A 20,297-nucleotide genomic window follows, 5' to 3' on the forward strand; every position below is an offset into this window, starting at 1 on the left:
CCCTGAACTTGGGAATACCATCATATAATGTATTATGTTTAGACATGCATGAAATGTATTATTGTTAAAATGTTATTTTCAGACATTTCAAATAATGTAAGTCCCTGATCCCCCTCAAGACTTCCTTTATAGGACTGGTGCATCCCCACATCTTTCACATGATCTCTCAAGGTCCGTGGTGTGCATATAATGGTAGTTTTATGTCCCCTCCTAGAGACACATTATTGATGGAATAAGAACCACCTTAGTAACATTAAATAATATATGTATGTATGCCTAAAATAAATTTTAACATCAGGATGTGATAGCATGTTGTTCGCTATCAAAGGGTGTACTGTCGAAGCTGGATTAGTGGCTGAGACGGAATCAGCTTAAAAATTAGAGTGCACGACGCCATCTTGCGAATGGCATCCAGACTCCATTTTAGAAAAAAGAATCTGCGAGACGCCATTTTGCGACCAGCACGATTTTTAGTTACAACTCACTAGCTAAGTACAGATGGCAATGTTTTTGATAATCTTTTTAGAAGCCATGACAGGCCCATTCTGGGGACAACCTTGCATAGAGAAATACCAAAACAACTAGAAAAACAGCCTCCTGAGAAAAGTAAATAGAATAGACAATACACCAGAATACTGTGAGTGTTTTACATAGAAATTGGGAATCCCTGTATATAGACAAGTATAGTTGTGGCAATTGTAATATAACCCAGACATTGATCTACACAATTGAATTTGTCGAATCCTAAACAGGTTTTAGGCTCACTCCCAGACAGAATGGCCCCAGCTTCACAGCTGGGGGTCTCCACCTTGTTTGAGAAGTGAAGCTCACTGCCCATAACACATTTGCATTGCAGTTTGAAACTGTTAGTAAGGAATGAGATATGTGTGTGTGTATATATATATATATTAGAGATGTGCAGGCTCGGTTCTACTCGGTTCCGTTCGTTTTTTTTTACCGAATCTTATTGGCTATCCAAAACTCATGACAGCTGAAACCCAATAAGATTTGGGAAAAAAAAACGAACGGAACCGAGTAGAACCGAGCCTGCACATCCCTAATATATATATATATATATATATATATATATATATATATATATATGTTTAATCCAACATAAATAGAATCTCATGCATAAACACCGCACATTACACACAGTTGCGCTGCTAACATGATGCACAGTAGCGAATGCACAATATCCTGCATGTGAACGCTGTTTATTAGCTGCATGCATGCACATCTGCCCCAAATCAGATAAACCTAACTAGCATCTTTTCTCATATCCCTAATACTTACATAATGCACACTTACACAAAAGGTTCCATAGCTATAACGTAAAAGATCCAAGTTTTATTCATTTATTAGAAATGCTGTGAAATAAAGACTATTTGGTATCTAAGGTTTAATACATGATAAATAAACCGTGTTTGGTATTATACTGATCTGCACTTTATCCACAGCTTTCTGGTATCATCGGTGTGAAGATCGGAACATGCGTTTGCAACTTATGGACCGTAAAGACATAAAGAACCAAAATGTACTTTGTAAAACCAACAGTCTAGATTTGCATGAGGTGGGAAAACAAAGGCAACCAGCTGTTGGAGGCTGGACTGTGGCCATTTGAATCAACCTGTTAAGTGCCTTGTAACAAACGCACCGTGAAGGAGAGCCAATGGAATCGCAACAAGACCTCTCTTTTGTTCAGCTTATTTCTGGGGGGGCATAAATATGTGTGCTCTGACCCTGGGTTTCCTAGTCTATTCTGCTGATTGCTGATTGATGGAGGTCTCTTGCTGATGCCGGATTCTGGTCCCAGAGCGCTTGCGTATGTATGACTGTATCTTGGGTCTGTATAATTTCTTTGCGCTAAATTGTACTTAGATCACAGCGTGTATTATCTGTACTTTGGTTGAATAATACTTTGTGCTTTGGAAACACATGTTCAAGGTCTAAGGTCTTTATTTTACTATATGACTGCGTACGCAAATAGCGTAAATCTTAGAGGTTATAGGCAGGTTTTAGAAGGTATAGGTAGGAAGGTATATAGCCAGTATCCTTATATGTATCAAGCTTTTTCATAAAATTATGTAGAAACTGTAGATTCTGCATGATTTTATGAATTGTTGCTATGTACTAATAGCAGAATGCGGGCGCTTTCATAGAAATCTTTGGCAGAGTGCTAATTAGCACCCCAGATTGCAGTCCCCCATTATCGGGGACTACAATCTAACTCCTACTGTGTAAAAAGAAAAAGGCCACGTATGTGGTGCGCAATACCTGCAGCCCCTATAGGCACAAAAAATAAGAGTCTCACCAAACCCAAAAATGCAATACAATAAAAACCTTAGTGTGCCCTTAGATGGCGCTGGATATAAAATGAAAAGGTGGTGTGAAATAATCAGAACAATACTTAATCCTTTTTAAAGATGTCTTAAATTCTCTTAATCGCCCCCAGTCCTTTTTGTACAATTTCAGACAAACACAGAAGGCTCCATATGATGCATATGTGGAGAAAAATATAAAGAAAAACACTTCTTAATGGAAATAAAAATATGTTAAGATAAGTTAAAATAAGTATATCAACTTACTCTTGATTTAAGGTCGGAATATCATAGGTATTTTTCGTACCAGACTCACATGACAAGTTGTGAGTTTATGTATATCTGGGTATCTTTATCTTCCCACTTTATGTAATAAAGATACTTCTAGTCAGAGTAAGTGATGGACCCAACACAGAGACGGTACTGCGTACCTTACTCACATTCAGTATACGCTGACAATACCCATAATGGTTTCTTTTAAGATCTTTCATTGTCCTTTCAATTTTTCATCATCCAGCCGTATACCCTCATCATATAAAGGAAAAGGATGATGTTTGTAGCTGAACAGTAATTTTATTACAAAAACAAAACACAAAACATAAAATATATAGAATCACGACCTGATAAGCAATGATAGTGGAGTCCGGAATCCACTATCTTCCCCAAACAGGTTAATGCGTCCAAATGTCCATTAATCAGAAAAAATCTTATTGACAAAGTCCCATAACCAACGCGTTTCGATCCGTCCGTTCAGATCTTTTTCAAGGTGTGTGGGACATTTCAACATTGGGTGCCTTAAATACCCCTTTACAATCATGTGGTCAATTATCAATCCTATTCAAACCTCCTCCATGTATGTGTATATTAACTACCTTGCATGTAATTTAGATGTGTTGAACAATCCACATTCCCGGGTGTGTGAGCCTTTTCTTTCTCCGCATCCTTATGGCCGGCTAGGGTACTTCCGGGAGTCGCGTTCTTAATGCAACCACGTGTCGCTTGTCTAGCGTGCGGCGCGTGTATCTGACATTTACCCGGAACTTAGTCGTCTTCACTAATGTGTCCTGGTGGGTAGGTTTAGAAGATATAACCTCAACTTCCGGAATCACAGGAAGTGACATCCCGCATCTGTACCACGTCTTTCACATAGACGAAAGCGGCACACTAAATTATGTCCGGGAGTGTGGTGTCCATATTGAAGTCCTTATATTTATAAGTCTCCTATAAATAACAACAATCAAAAATCCATAAGAACACTCAATAAAAGTGGTGGTGATAAAAATAATCATAGATACATGGGTAAAATATAACATTATAAAAATCATTATAAAAATCATAAAAATCATCATAAACACATTGAACATATATATCTATAAAAACTCATATAAATTACACCTTATATGGACTACAGAAACCATTTTATTTCGAAATCTAAATTTAGACCTCCAGGGGCCAACATATTGTATTTATAAATAAGCCTCATTTCTTCCTCAGCTATAGTGGCTATGTCCCTGCTTGATCTCATAGACCCTTTAATTAATTTTAGCCCATAAAAGTTTTTTTTATATCATCCATGGAACACTGATGGACAGTTTTAAAGTGGGCTGACAGGGAGTTGGAGTCTAGTCCTTTTCTGATATTACGGAGATGCTCTCCTATGTGAGTTTTAAGATTTCTTGTTGTTCTCCCTATATAAAACAAACCACATTTGCATTCAATGGCATATATAAGATTTTTTGAATTGCATGTGATAAAATCAAGGACCTCAAACTCTTGTTCATTAATCATAATTTTCGTAGTTTTCTTCTCCTCCAATTTTTTAACATTCCTACAGCCTAGACATAAACCACATCTATAAAAGCCTACTGATTTATTAGTATTTGTATTTTTCACAGACTTAATATGTGCACTTTTTACCAGTCTCGTTTTTAGGTTAGCTGCCTTTCTGTAAATATAGACTGGTTTGGGTGGAATACATTTTCCCAAGATATGATCCCTTCTCAATATAGACCAATGTTTTTTAAAAACTCTTTCGATCTCTTTGTATTGGGAATTAAAATCTGTAATGATCGCCCACTGAAATCTGTCATCTTTAACTTTTTTGGGTTTATTGGTCAATAATTCATTCCGATCCATATCTGCCGTAGCTTTAAGTTTTTCTAAAACCAGTTCTTCCTTATACCCACTTTCTAAAAAGGCCGCTTTCATCTCATTGGCTTGTTCATTATAAACCTCTAACTTGGTGCAATTTCTCCTAATTCTTTTAAATTGCTCCCCTGGTATGGAGGTAAGCCATTGCGATTGGTGGCAGCTTCCAGCTTGGATATATGATAGTGAATCAGTAGGTTTCTGATAAGACTTAGTTAAAATCATCCCTTCTTCTACATATACCGTCACATCTAAAAAAAATTTACTCTCTAATTGAGTATCAAACGTCAGTTTGATATTCCGATTGTTACTATTCAATCTATTACAAAAGTTATTTAAAAGACTCCTCTCCCCTTTCCAAATAAAAAATATATTGTCAATATATCGACACCAGAGCACCAGGTTTGCCCCTTGTGGGTTATGGTTCCAGATATTCAAATCTTCCCAAACTCCCATAAAAATATTAGCATAACTCAGGGCAAACCTAGTGCTCATAGCGGTGCCAACCTTTTGCAGATAAAAATCATCCTTGAATAAAAAATAATTTCGTTTTAAAATAAAATTAATACCTTTTATTAAAAACTCCTATAATTCAGGTCCAATATTGATGTAGAATTACAGGAGTTTTTAGTATTAATTTTATTTTAAAACGAAATTATTTTTTATTCAAGGATGATTTTTATCTGCAAAAGGTTGGCACCGCTATGAGCACTAGGTTTGCCCTGAGTTATGCTAATATTTTTATGGGAGTTTGGGAAGATTTGAATATCTGGAACCATAACCCACAAGGGGCAAACCTGGTGCTCTGGTGTCGATATATTGACAATATATTTTTTATTTGGAAAGGGGAGAGGAGTCTTTTAAATAACTTTTGTAATAGATTGAATAGTAACGATCGGAATATCAAACTGACGTTTGATACTCAATTAGAGAGTATAAATTTTTTAGATGTGACGGTATATGTAGAAGAAGGGATGATTTTAACTAAGTCTTATCAGAAACCTACTGATTCACTATCATATATCCAAGCTGGAAGCTGCCACCACTCGCAATGGCTTACCTCCATACCAGGGGGGCAATTTAAAAGAATTAGGAGAAATTGCTCCAAGTTAGAGGTTTATAATGAACAAGCCAATGAGATGAAAGCGGCCTTTTTAGAAAGTGGGTATAAGGAAGAACTGGTTTTAGAAAAACTTAAAGCTATGGCAGATATGGATCGGAATGAATTATTGACCAATAAACCCAAAAAATTTAAAGATGACAGATTTCAGTGGGCGTTCATTACAGATTTTAATTCCCAATACAAAGAGATTGAAAGAGTTTTTAAAAAACATTGGTCTATATTGAGAAGGGATCCTATCTTGGGAAAAAGTATTCTACCCAAACCAGAAAGGCAGCTAACCTAAAAACAAGACTGGTAAAAAGTGCGCATATTAAGTCTGAGAAAAATACAAATACTAATAAATCAGTAGGCTTTTATAGATGTGGTTTATGTCTAGGCTGTAGGAACGTTAAAAAGTGGAGGAGAAGGAGAAGAAAACTACGAAAATTATGATTAATGAGCAAGAGTTTGAGGTCCTTGATTTTATCACATGCAATTCAAAAAATCTTATATATGCCATTGAATGCAAATGTGGTTTGTTTTATATAGGGAGAACAACAAGAAGTCTTAAAACTCACATAGGAGAGCATCTCCGTAATATCAGAAAAGGACTACACTTCCACTCCCTGTCAGCCCACTTTAAAACTGTCCATCAGTGTTCCACTGACGATATAAAGAACTTTTATGGGCTAAAATTAATTAAAGGGTCTATGAGATCAAACAGGGACATAGCCACTATAGCTAAGGAAGAAATGAGGCTTATTTATAAATACAATACGTTGGCCCCTGGAGGTCTAAATTTAGATTTTGAAATAAAATGGTTTCTGTAGTCCATATAAGGTGTAATTTATATGAGTATTTATAGATATATATGTTCAATGTGTTTATGATGATTTTTATGATTTTTATAATGATTTTTATAATGTTATATTTTACCTATGTATGTATGATTATTTTTATCACCACCACTTTTATTGAGTGTTCTTATGGATTTTTGATTGTTGTTATTAATAGGAGACTTATAAATATAAGGACTTCAATATGGACACCACACTCCCGGACATAACTTAGTGTGCCACTTTCGTCTATGTGAAAGACATGGTACAGATGCGGGATGTCATTTCCTTTGATTCCGGAAGTCGAGGTTACATCTTCTAAACCTACCCACCAGGACACATTAGTGAAGACGACTAAGTTCCGGGTAAACGTCAGATACACGCGCCGCACGCTAGACAAGCGACACATGGTTGCATTAAGAACGCGACTCCCGGAAGTACCCTAGCCGGCCATAAGGATGCGGAGAAAGAAAAGGCTCACACACCTGGGAATGTGGATTGTTCAACACATCTAAATTACATGCAAGGTAGTTAATATACACATACATGGAGGAGGTTTGAATAGGATTGATAATTGACCACATGATTGTAAAGGGGTATTTAAGGCACCCGATGTTGAAATGTCCCACACACCTTGAAAAAGATCCTAATGGACGGATCGAAATGCGTTGGTTTTGGGACTTTGGCTATAACATTTTTTCTGATTACTAGACTTTTGGACGCATTAACCTGTTTGGAGAAGATAGTGGATTCCGGACTCCACTATCATTGCTTATCAGGTCGTGATTCTATATATTTTATGTTTTGTTTTTGTAATAAAATTACTGTTCAGCTACAAACATCATCCTTTTCCTTTATATGATGAGGGTATACGGCTGGATGATGAAAAATTGAAAGGACAATGAAAGATCTTAAAAGAAACCATTACGGGTATTGTCAGCGTATACTGAATGTGAGTAAGGTACGCAGTACCGTCTCTGTGTTGGGTCCATCACTTACTCTGACTAGAAGTATCGTTATTAAATAAAGTGGGAAGATAAAGATACCCAGATATACATAAACTCACAACTTGTCATGTGAGTCTGGTACGAAAAATACCTATGATATTCCGACCTTAAATCAAGAGTAAGTTGATATACTTATTTTAACTTATCTTAACATATTTTTATTTCCATTAAGAAGTGTTTTTCTTTATATGTTTTCTCCACATATGCATCATATGGAGCCTTCTGTGTTTGTCTGAAATTGTACAAAAAGGACTGGGGGCGATTAAGAGAATTTAAGACATGTTTAAAAAGGATTAAGTATTGTTCTGATTATTTCACACCACCTTTTCATTTTATATCCAGCGCCATCTAAGGGCACACTAAGGTTTTTATTGTATATCTCCTACTGTGTGTACAAACTTGGGATGCCAGGGATATAATTTGCAGGGACAGTGATTACCATAACCACTGTCCCTGCGAGTGCCACATTGTACATAGCGGGAATATTTTCATTAAAAATATCCAATACGGATCCTTAATAATTGTGGCAGTTCAGCGATTGTTAAAACATAGAACCCTAAATGTTAAATTTTATGCAAACACATTTTTACACCTTTTGCAAACTATTATGTTCTTTATTTATTTTAGCGATGGCAGTGTTACCCAGTCTCAAGATGACAGTATTATTGGCACCAGACAGTCCAGGCACAGTGTTGCTATCATGCCAATTCCGGGTACACTTTCTTCTAGCAGTCCTGACCTATTACAGCCCACATCAAGCATGCTGGATTTCTCTAATCCTACAGGTGAATATCTATTTCAGATGCTTAGTGTTTTACTTTTACTTTCCATTAAGCTAATTTTGCAAAAAATTTGTTTTTTATTTTACTACAGTACAATTAAGTTTCTGTATGTATTTTACTATCAGCTTATGTCTAATGTTATAAACAACTCAATATAATTGTTTATATTAGCAATGTACTGTGGGCCTAATTGAGACCAGCTCGCGAGTGCTGAGCGAGTTGGCCAAGTGTTGGCCAAGTGCGCATGCGCACGACGGAGGCTGCTCTGTTGTGCGCATGCACGAGACCCGAATAATGACGGCCAAGCCGTCGTTATGGGTCTCGCACCAAAGGGGGCGTGCTGTCGATGGTGAGTGACGGGGGTGTGGCTGCCCAGACGGAGGCGTTCCCATGGGAACGCCTACCGTCTGGGGCCGGCCCCACTGACATCACAAGTGATAGAGAAAAAAGCACTCCAGGGCTTGCGGCAATGAGACCCTACCACAAGGGTCTCGTCGCAAGCCCCGAATGTCGCGATGGTCTTGACCATTGCGACCATCATTTTGGCCGCTCGCTTCAGCTATGGGTGGCCAAATTCAGAGGGACAGCCCTGATTCAGAGCGAGCGCTCTGTCAGAGTGTCCAGCTCTGAATCAGGGCCTGTATCTCTATTCCTTCAAATTGCTAAACCACAGGATGTGCAAAAGGACACTCCAGTATTTGGCCAATCTGTCATCAACCCATATCAATAGAAGATTCAATTATGTCTCATTGCTATTAGCTGTAAATGGGCTGGTGGCATGAGTTAGTGTGGCTATATGCTGCACTTATGGTACCTTTTGGACTTGCAAATTTTTAGTAGCTGCGTACAAAAATCTGCGGGTCTGGGGCGAGATTGGGCCGCAAGGGAAGCGAGTTGCGGTGCCATTGCAATTGCAATTAACTCTTCTTGCATAATAGGATTGAGCCCTTAAACTCCACTGTTTTAGCCAGGAGCATTTTATGAATTTAGTGTGTTTGTGTGCTAGAATAGTTCTTGCCCCCTCCACCCTCACTCATACAGTATGTGACACATGTAAAATGGTAGGGCTCATCCCTTGCCTATATGCTGCCCCACCATTCTCTCCATTCACATGGGCAACAAGCCCCTTCCCGAACCGATTCCTACCTGCTATGATGTTCAGGAGTGTTCCAGTGTTCACATGAGCTCTCCCCTTTGCTTGCTCTGTGTGGTAAGTAATTATGTGCACAGCACCAGTGATTCCCATTGATGTCAATGGTGCTCATTATAAACCAACCCCATCAAAGAGCAGCAGCACTCCCTCACTATCTCCTACAACCCCACCTCCACCATCTTATTTCATACCCACATCTTTGGTAGTCATCCTCCCCTTTCACTTATTTTAAACAGTGGGAGTATGGAAGCATTGGTTAGCCCTACAGTGACTAACCCCAGCAGGGCACGCACCTCTTTCACCCAGACAGAAGAGCTCCCAGAAACTGATAGGCTGTTAGATCACTGGTAAACACTGTCTTTCAGTGATTAAGGGCCTGATTTGGAGATGTACAGTATGTAAACCTGATGTTTAGGTATATCTCCAATGTTTATATATCTGCACATGCGCAGAAGGCACACTATGCATGTGCAGATCTGAGGCTCTGATGTTGCTCGCAGTGCCCCAAACAATGCAACATGATTGTTGGTGATAACGATGACAGGCAGTGTTATAGAAAATGGGAACATCTACAAAGATGCAACAGCTGTGTGATCTGCGTCCATCTCTGAATCATACCCTAAGGGCTCTATTTACTACAATCTGCATTTTGAATGCAGATTGTAGTGTGATATTACCGACTGAGGGCCTGATTCAGAGCCGGACGCTATTTGCGAATGGTCATTCAGAAAAAGGGCCTGGTTATTTAAATTGAGCGCTCGCTCTTTGCGATCTGTTGACGCCTCTATGTCTGAGCGAGTGAACGAAACATGCGCTCGCTATTTTGTAAAGACGCCCCCTGGCCGTTCGCATCATACGTCGGAGCGAGCGAGCGGCCACTTACGAGCGGCTCTGAATCATTCCCTGAATTCGCATTGCAAATTCAGGCAATATCACAGGGATTTACTAAAAAATCCCATACAGGCACAGAACTTGCAATAAAGCTCTGTCCCTGCGAATCCCTTCTGCAGCCTTATCACAGTATTTTCACAAAAAATACAGTGACAAGTGCCCGAGCATGCGCCGTCCGGCTGCTGCGAAGCCCCACGATCGCGACCCCCCCACGCTTAATTACACTTACCTCCGGTGATCGGTGCTCCGGTGATGTCCTCCGTGGCTCCGGTCAGCTGTCATCCCATCCTGCGCTGGGACCCAATCAGGTGACGACCGGGCCCCAGTGCAGGATGGGAGACCAACTGACCGGAGGGAGGGCATCACCGGAACACCGATCACTGGCCTTGGACTCTGGTCTACTATTTTTTTCTTTTTTTTACAGTGTATCAGCGTGTGGTTTGTTTAGACCACACAGCTGATCTCTGGGGCCGGCTCCGGGCTCTGCCTGCTAGAGCGGAGCAGGAGCTCGGTAACTGGGGGAGACCCTGGATAACGCCACCTCCAGGTGGCGTTATTATCACAGGGCTTTCCCCGGTATTTTTTCACAATTTGTTTTTAGTAACTTTGGCCAGATCACCTTTCCCATTACAATCATGAGAAATGCGATCTGCTTACTAAAAATAAGTGATGATTAGGACTTGGAGTAGAATTTTACAAATTCTACTCCAATTGCCCTTTAGTAACTTTATGTGAAACTAAAATAATGTGAAAAGGGTGTGAAAACACCCTTTTTCACTTTATTTTAGTAAAAATAATGATAATAAATAGAGCCCTAAGTCAGCAGTGGGATACCAGCAGTGGCGGGCTGGGCCGAGGGGCAGGGTGCCATGTGCCCCCGGGGCCGCAGCACAAAGCGGACCATGGGCAGTCTATTTGACACAGCTGCACCGCGTGTGTAGCGCTGACCGGACAGAGTTCGGTTTGCGCTACACAGTTACTAACACACAGCCGCCGGCTCCGGCAGCTGTGTGCTTGTTGTGAGTTTCAGCCAATGAGAGTCTGTCAGACTCTCCCTGACTGCTGCTGCGCCCACTGCAGGAGCCGCTCCATCTTCTGGCTCCTGCATTGGGTAATGGGTGAGATGTCATGACGTCATGTGACATCTTTCCCATAATGCAGAGCAGCCCGGCCCGGGAGGACAGACGGAGGAGCGGATGGTGCGGCGGGAGTGGGGATTCATGTAAGTGGTTTTTTTTTATTATTTATTATGTGTGTGTGTATTGTGGGAGGGGGGACCACTACTGTGGGCACTACAAGGAGGGGGTACTACTACTGGGGACACTGCAAGGGGGAGAACACTACTGGGGGCACTACAAGGGGGAGAGCACTACTGGGGACACTACAAGGAGGATTACTACTGGGGGCACACCAAGGGGGGCTACTACTGGGGGCATTGCAAGGGGAGGATTACTACTGGGGGCATTACAAGGGGGGACTACTACTGGGGGCACTACATGGGGAAGAGCACCACTGGGGGCACAACAAGGGGGGACTACTACTGGGGGCACTACAAGGGGGGGACTACTACTGGGGGCACTACAAGGGGGGACTACTTCTGGGGGCACTGCATAGTGGGTACCACTACTTGGGGCACTATATAAGGGGCTTACTACTGGGGGCACAAGGGACACTGCACAGGGGGGAACCAATACTGGGGACACTATATAAGAAGCTTACTACTGGGAGCACAAGGAGCACTGCACAGGGGGGACCACTACTGGGGCACTGTATAAGGGGCACTGCATAGGAGGATCCGTACTTGTGGCTTGTATAAGGGGGTTCTCTCCTGGGGCACAGGGGCACTGCATATGGGCACCACTACAGAGGGCTGCCCCATATCTTTATTTTTACTTTACATTAATTCCATATGGACCCGCCTCCTCCCTGGAACACTTGAGGGGGGGTGCCTAAGCATGCACGTGCTCTGGGCACCCTGGCTACACGCTACTCCTCTGTCAGGGCCACCTGCATGCATTTGCCCCCCAGGCTAAAAGTTGCCAGCCAGCCCCTGGATACCAACCTCTGTGACTTGGGGCTCTATTTACTACAATCCGCATATTGAATGCGGATTGTAGTGTGATATTACCGAGTGAATTTGCATTGCGAATTCAGGCAATATCACAGGGATTTACTATAAATCCCTTGCAGGGACAGAGCTTGCGATAAAGCTCTGTCCCTGCGGATCCCATCCGCACTGTAGTCGCGGTATTTTCGGAAAAAATACCGCGACTAAGAGCCCGCGCATGCGCGGACCGACAACCGCTACTACCCCCCCGCCGATGCTAAGCCCCGCCCCCGGCGCTAAGCCCCACCCCCCGCGATCGCGGACCCCCGCGACCCCCTCTCCCTTCATTACACTTACCTGTATCCTCCTGGCCTCCGGTGATCTTCTCCGGGCTTCCCGATCAGGTGATCTCCCATACTGCACTGGGGCCCGATCACCTGATGACCGGGCCCCTGTGTACTATGGGAGACCAGCTGACCGGAGAGGACCCATCACCAGAGGCCCGATCACTGGTCCCTGGATTCAGGTAAGTAAAAAAAAAATGTTTAATTTTTTTTTTCTTTTTTTTACAGCAATCAGCTTGCGGTCTGCTTAGACAACATAGCTGATTACCGGTACCGGCTCCCGCCTCTGCTCTCCCCATTAGAGCAGAGTGGGAGCCCGGTAACCGGGGGAGACCCTGGATAACGCCACCTCCAGGTGGCATTATTATCACAGGGCTTCCCTCTGTATTTTTTTACAATTTATTTTTAGTAACTGTGGTCGGATCACATTTCCCATTACAATTATGGGAAATGCGATCTGCTTTACTAAAAATAAGTGATACTGGGGGTTGGAGTAGAATTTTACTAATTCTACTCCAATTGCCCTGTAATAACTACAGGTGAAACTAAAATAATGTGAAAAGGGTGTGAAAACACTCTTTTTCACTTTATTTTAGTAAAAATAATGTTAATAAATAGAGCCCTTGGAGGCGCCACATTATGTGATCTGGTTCATGGGCTCCAGGTCTTTTACTGTGATGGGGAGAGGACTTGATAGCATTCCAAAACTGGAGAAAAGCATAAGGTAGCTGACAGTAGGTCAAGGGTTTTCCCCTGTTTCATGGGTTGTTATGCCATTGCTGTGAGTCCTGAAACACCATGGTAAAACATGCATCATTAGGAATATTTCTGCTTAACTTTTGGGGTCCCAGACATGACATTCCACAGTTTTGCTAGTTGGGTGAGGTAGCTTTTTGTGGAAATAAACATTTTGAATGGAGTTTTACTTTAATTGGAAGTTACATTATCTCTCTGCCAAGAGACTGCCTTTTTTACAATACAGAAAAATCTATAAATAATCAAAAAGTTTAGTTATGTCCCTATACATGCTTGTAATACTTATTAATCCAGCAACAATTGTACTAATTTGTGTTGAATAGTTTACAGTTTTAGATACAGTATATACAAAATTAAATTGAGCCTTTACAGTTTTTGTATGGTACCATTGACTTACGAGGCCAGTGTAATGGACACTATGGATTGATTCAATTGCTTGTTCTGCTGGCAGCGAGGTACTGTAGGTAATCAGAAATATCAAAAATTTAAATATCTATATTCCCCGATTCTGACCCAAAAAATGGTCGGAATCTGCAAATTGAAGATTTTTAACATGCAGAATTTCTTCTATTTTCCGACATATCGCCGATCATCTACGGATCGAATCAAGGAAATGCCCCTTGAGAGTTAGTTGCCTTGAGAACATTTTTTAATAAATGCGAGTACACTTTATCCTACTAAATAACTGTTTTATGGAAGTCTATTCGAATATGCAGTTTACAGTTGTTTTTGTTCTTTTTTTATGCTTTCAGCTGCTGGATTTTACTGTAAGTATATTAATATCTGTCATTCTTTTCTGACAAATTTTAAATACATAAACATAGAATCAAAATAACACTACCAAAGGGAGTTAGTAGGACAAAGTACCACTAAACTTAAAAAGCTAATAGCCTTAAATAAAAATTATACAAATAATCAGAAATGTGTATGTAAAAATCTTTCAGAACAATATAATTGATAATAGGTTGTTATCTGGTTGTAGAGTGCTTTTCACTCCTCAGGCTCATGTGAAGCAGAAAGACTAACAGAATTGGACTTAAACAAGCAACTCTTTTAAAATGTCTAGGCGAGTCAACGGCGGGATGCAGTCCCTTATACAAATGTGTCCGCATACATCTAGTCTCCTTACGTGTTAAACAGGCCTTCTAATCGCGCCATGTCGTGGAGTAACTCGATAGATTAAAGCAATATGCAGCATGCCTATGTTCTCTGTGCATCTGCGGGTGTATCTTTACATCTGAACATCTCTTTACAATAACTACTTTCACCAATTTCTACATTTACCTGAGACTGCTGGTTCACACGTTAACCAAACTCTCTAAATAGCCCTTCATGAAGTGGCTTCAGCTACCCGTCTAACTTCACGTAAACTGACATAACAACCGTGGCTTTCCACAGACACCTACAAAAACTGCCTCTTAAAGTAGAATGTCAGTGGCGTAAAAGCTTAATTCAAATGACTTCCACACATACTGTAAAATAGGAATCCACCCATCTGTCATTCTAACCCTCTGTCCCATGCTCACTGTCTACCCCATCTGTGTTAACCCTGTCTGTTTGCCCATCCCCTCTAGAATGTAAGCTCTCACGAGCAGGGCCCTCTTTCCTCTTGTGCTTATCCTTTCTTTACTTATATTATCTGCTCTATACTCAAAAGCACCTAACCCGTGACTTTTGCCATCCTGCTACTGTTGCAGTAATGTTTATATACCATGTACTTGTCTTGCATTGTCTTAAACTGTATGACACTTTTCTTGTTCTGCTCAACTGTTTATGTACTATGTAAGGCACTGCAGAACCCTTGTGGCACCGTATAAATAAAGGATAATAATAATAATAATCGGGATGTAGTCTGGAACCCGACGGTCTAAATGCCGACCGCCGGCTTCCAGACTGCTTCATCCATACTAGGGACAAATGACAGGTGTCATTTGTCCCTAGTGTAGATGTAGATGTAGATGTCCCTAAATGTAGATGCCTGTAATTTGCCCGACGTTGGGAGGGTTAGGGGGGTTAGGTTAGGTTAGTTGATACTTACCTTTAGGATGATCGGGATTTCCAGCGCTGTCGGGTAGCATTGAAGAATTGAACTGCAGGCCATACGCTCGGCGGTAACACATATCACACCCGGTGTATCTGCATGAGAAACGCTACGTTACAGTGTTAAAGCCACTGACACTGTAACGTAGCATTAAGCATGCAGATGCACACAGAACATAGACATGCTGCATATAATTTTAATCAGCAGAAGATGCTTGTACTAGCTATTCGCATCAAGGTAAAAAGTTGCACGAAAGACGTTCTGTGCTACCGAGGCAAACAGAGCTCATGCGTTATGTGTGGCGCGACTTGTAGTACATGGAGGATAGATGTATGTGGACACATCTGTACTTCCATCTCTGTTAACACAAATGCCAAGCTCACAACGAATGTTCCATATTTAAATCCAAGCCAGACATAAGACTGGAAGTTCATATTATAGGGATCTGACTGTTGAAATCAAACAAAGGAGAGTAAAGGTTCTTAAGAGTCTCAGTTTCTGCACCGTTGACACATTAGGTGTTTTTTCTCTATCTGATTGTTCCTTGCACCAGAGATTTATGATGCGTCTAGCTGCAAGAGATACCTTTCTGTACCCAGCCACTTCAGGTCCCTGCTACCTTGAGCACTAAGCATGAGAACTGTGAAGCCAGGGGCTTATCTATAATGGGTGCAGGGTGTGCGGGGCACACGGGCCCCCAGGTCCCGAGGGGCCCCGCACCGCACACCCTGCACCTATATTATTTAAAACTCACCTGTCTGCGGTCCAGCGTCGGGTATCAGCGTGGCAGAGAACATCGGAAAATGGCAGCGGCGGCCAATTTTTATGGTATTCTATGCATTCTATGCATAGTGCCTAGAGTCTACTGCTTCTGTGGCAGCCTGCCAGTCATGTCAGTTGGCTACCGGTCGCCGGGGAGAGAGGAGGGGGCCCTGCATGGGGAATGAGCATGGGCCAACTCCTCTCTTAAGACACCTCTACGTGAACCACTAACCTCCAAGTCTAGGGTCCCTATATACATGGAGCCCATGTTTGTCAGCCATTCACCCCACTTAAGTACAGTATTGAAATCTGGAAAATAACAGTACAAGTTAAGCTAGATAGCCAACTTCCAGTATATTTTAGAAACATGTTAATTAAAATATACCCATGATGAAAAACATAAGCTCACAGATTACACTGAAAAATAGGATAACAATGAAAAAAAAAATGAGTGTTGGTAATAAAGACTGGATAAAGATAAGTGCTTAAGGTAAGTGTGGGTGCCGGACTATAGATAGACAGTAAAAAGGTCGACAATATCTAGATAGACACCAGATGTTAGACAGTCAATAGATCGACTGGGACACAAGGTCGCCACACCAAAGGTCGACATGTACAAGTGGTCTACATGGTCAAAAGGGCAACACAAAATTGGTTGACACATTATTTTTTTGGGGGGGTTAGGCACTTACCCCAATGGCTATGCTTAGGGATTTACCCTGATGGGTAGGCACAGTTAGGCACTTACCCTGACATTTAGGGAGGATGCAGTCAGGAAGCCGACGGTCACAATGCCGACCGCCGGCTTCCCGACTGTGCAATCCCCACAGGGGACTAATGATAGGCATCAAAATACTGGTGCCTATCATTATCCCTATGCCGGGAGCCCTACACCCGGCATGCCGAACGAAGGTAAGCCGGGTGGTGGGCGCAGACAGCCGTGGGGGGGAGGGTTAGGTTAGGGGCTCCTGGGGGGGGGTCTTAATGTTAGGCACCCCCCTGGGAGGGTTGTTTTGGCTGCAGAGATGGGGGGGTTAGGCCCTAGGGACAGGGTTATACATACCTTACTTATCTGTCAGGATCTTCACTGCTGCTGGTCTTCCGGCATTGGGATTTGATCCCGTTTAGGGTTAGACACTTACCCTGATGGTAAAGGTTAGACACCAGGAAGGAGAGTTAGGGTTAGACACTTACCAGAAGGTTAGGGTTAGGCACTAGAAGGGACGGTTAGGGTCAGGCACCTACCGCGACAATTAGGGTTAGGCACCAAGGGGAGGGTTAGGGTGAAGATTAGGGCTAAAAATGAGTATTATGGTAAGAACTTGCCTTTGTTAACTCTCTTTCTTCAAAGTCCACAGGGAGACCTTGGGGTGTAGGTGATGGGAACCAATCTGAGCACCACGCAGTTAAAGCTTTAGCTCCCAGGATGCACTGGGTACACTCTCCCTATACCCCGCCCCCGATACAGAGGCACCTCAGTTGGTAATCAGCCAAAGGCTGGAGGAGGATAAGGGAAAAGGAAGACTGGTACACTCAAGAAACACACTCTCACAGATAAGGAGACGGGAAAGCGGTGACCGGAAACATAGCCCATATGAAGCCAGGTGCGTCAGCAGGTGCCCTGTGGACCCTATGGACTTTGAAGAAAGAGAGTTAACAAAGGTAAGTTCTTACCATAACTCTCATTTTCTTCTTCAGGGTCCATAGCCTCCACAGGGAGACCTTCAGGATGTCCCAAACCAGTTCTTTTAAGGGTGGTGACACTCCTTCGCTGAGAGGTGAATCCGGCTCCTAAAGGAAGCATACTGAGAGGCGAGGGAATCAAATGCATAGAACCTTAGAAAGGTCTGGACAGAAAACCAAGTGGCTGCCTTACACAGCTGAACAGCTGAGGCACCACAACGTTCTGCCCATGAGGGACCCACAGACTGAGAGGAATGAGCATTAACAGAAGCTGTAACAGGAAGGCCTTCCTGTGTGGAGGCCTCTGAGATAGTCATACAAAGTCATCTAGCCAATGTTTGTTTATTGGCTGGCCATCCTTTCTTGTGAAATCCATGGAGCACAAATAAGGAGTCTGATTTCCGGAAGGAACTGGTATGGTCCACATAAATTTTGAGGGCACGGACCACGTCCAAAAAGGCCTCAACTGCCAAGAGGTCCGGTGATTGAAAGGCCATTACTATAATTTCCGCATTAATGTGGAAACTAGAAACAACTTTAGGAAGGAACTCAGGGTGAGTGCGAAGCACAGCCCTGTCCTGGTGAAATATGATGAAGAGGGTGTCACAGGAAAGCATCCCCATTTCCGACACCCTCCTGGTAGATGCAATTGCCATAAGAATGAGAGTCTTAGCCTTTAACCACTTAAGCTAGTGGTTCAAATGGAGGACCCTAGAGGGCCCGAATAACTACTGCCAAATCCCAAGGAGGGACAAAACGAGGTTGAATCCGGAGGACACCCTGGAGGAATTTGTGGATATCCGGTAGAGTTGCAATCCTACGCTGGATCCATACTGACAGTGCAGAACATGTACTTTCAGAGAGGCCAGGCAAAGTCTGTGATCCAATCCCACTTGAAGGAAGGCCAGGACTATGGAGACCCGAAACACCTGAATGCCATACTCTGTGGTAGATCCTAGCAGAAACTGGCTTGCGTGCTCTAAGCATCGTGTGGATGACAGAATTAGAGAACCCTTTTGACCTTAGGAGAGATGTCTCAAGAGCCATGCCGTCAAAGACAGACGATCCAGGTCCGGACAAAGGCAAGGACCCTGTGACAACAGGTCTGGACATTGAGGCAGTAGGAATGGAGTGTTGATGGAGAGACCCCAAAGATCTGAGTACCAATGACGTCTGGGCCAAGCTGGAGCCACTAGTAGGACAGTGCCTCCTTTTCATGTTTGAACTTCCAAAGAACTCAAGGAAGAAGAGAGATCGGATGAAACAGGTACGCAAACTCGAAGGTCCACTTTGCTGACAGAGTGTCCACCAAGGCTGCCTCGGCTTCTCTTGTTCTGGAACCATACACTGGTACCTTGTGATTGTGTTGGGAGGCCATGAGGTTCACCTCTGGGAGTCCCCATTTGTCCACTAGGAGATGAAACACTCCTTGGCAAAGAGACCATTTCCCTGGATGCATGTTGTGACGGCTGAGGAAGTCCGCATCCCAATTGAGAACTCCCGGAATGAACACTGCCGAAATGGCCAGGAGGTGACACTCTGCCCATGTCAGAATGCATGACACTTCTGACATTGCTGCCCGACACCGAGTACCTCCTTGATGGTTGATGTAGGCCACTGTTGTGGCGCTGTCGGACTGAACTTGCATGGGTTTTCCGTGAAATAAGTGTTTTGCTAGCTGGAGGGCCCTGTACTAGCCCGAAGTTCCAATATGTTGATTGGAAGGGCTGCTTCGACTGCTGTCCAATGACCCTGAAAAGAGTGGGGACCAGTCACTGCACCCCAGCCCCAGAGACTGGCATCCATTGTCAGGAGAACCCAGTCCGGGATCCAAAAGGGGCGACACTTGGTTAGATGAGACATCAGTAGCCACCAAGACAGAGTTATACTCACCTCCGGGGAGAGCACTATTGTGTGAGTATTGATCCAGGGGGGGGCAATCAATTCCATCTGGAGAGGATCAGCCCCTGTAGAGGCTTTGAATGAAATTGAGTATATTCCACCATGTCGAAGGTGGACACCATGGATCCCAGGACCTGCAGTGTCGAGTTTAACAACACCTGGTGACTGTGGAGGCATCTGCATATCCACATTTGTAATGTGGAAATCTTGTCCGCAGTTAGAAAAATCTCTGCTGTTGAGAATCCAGGAGGGCCCCCAGATGAATCATCCTCTGCGAGGGATTCAGGGAGGACTTGATTTCCCACCCATGTGCCTGTTGGAAGGCAATGGTCAGTTGCAGGTGGTGGCAAAGCACTTCTGGAGACCCTGCCAACAGAAGGAGGTCGTCCAGCTATGGCAGCAGCTGACTCTGCAAATGGGCCGCCATGATGGCCAACACTTTGGTAAACACCCTTGGAGCTGTGGACAGCCCAAAGGGCAGGGCCTTGAACTGGTAGTGTTGCTGAAGTATAGCAAACCAGA

The 20,297-nt window shown here is 43.0% G+C and overlaps 1 protein-coding gene across 1 annotated transcript in view; it reads left to right on the forward strand.

The window, feature by feature from the left end:
* LOC148442118 (rap guanine nucleotide exchange factor 6-like) overlaps positions 1 to 20,297 on the forward strand; it is a 672,269-nt gene that overhangs the window by 281,379 nt on the left and 370,593 nt on the right. Inside the window, 2 exon segments of the mRNA XM_088464211.1 lie at positions 8,042 to 8,199; positions 14,140 to 14,154. Coding sequence (XP_088320337.1) covers positions 8,042 to 8,199; positions 14,140 to 14,154 — 173 coding nt within the window.

This window comes from Taudactylus pleione, unplaced genomic scaffold (genome assembly GCF_031769625.1).
Source record: "Taudactylus pleione unplaced genomic scaffold, aTauple2 ptg001609l, whole genome shotgun sequence".
NCBI classification, from domain to species: Eukaryota; Metazoa; Chordata; class Amphibia; order Anura; family Myobatrachidae; genus Taudactylus; species Taudactylus pleione.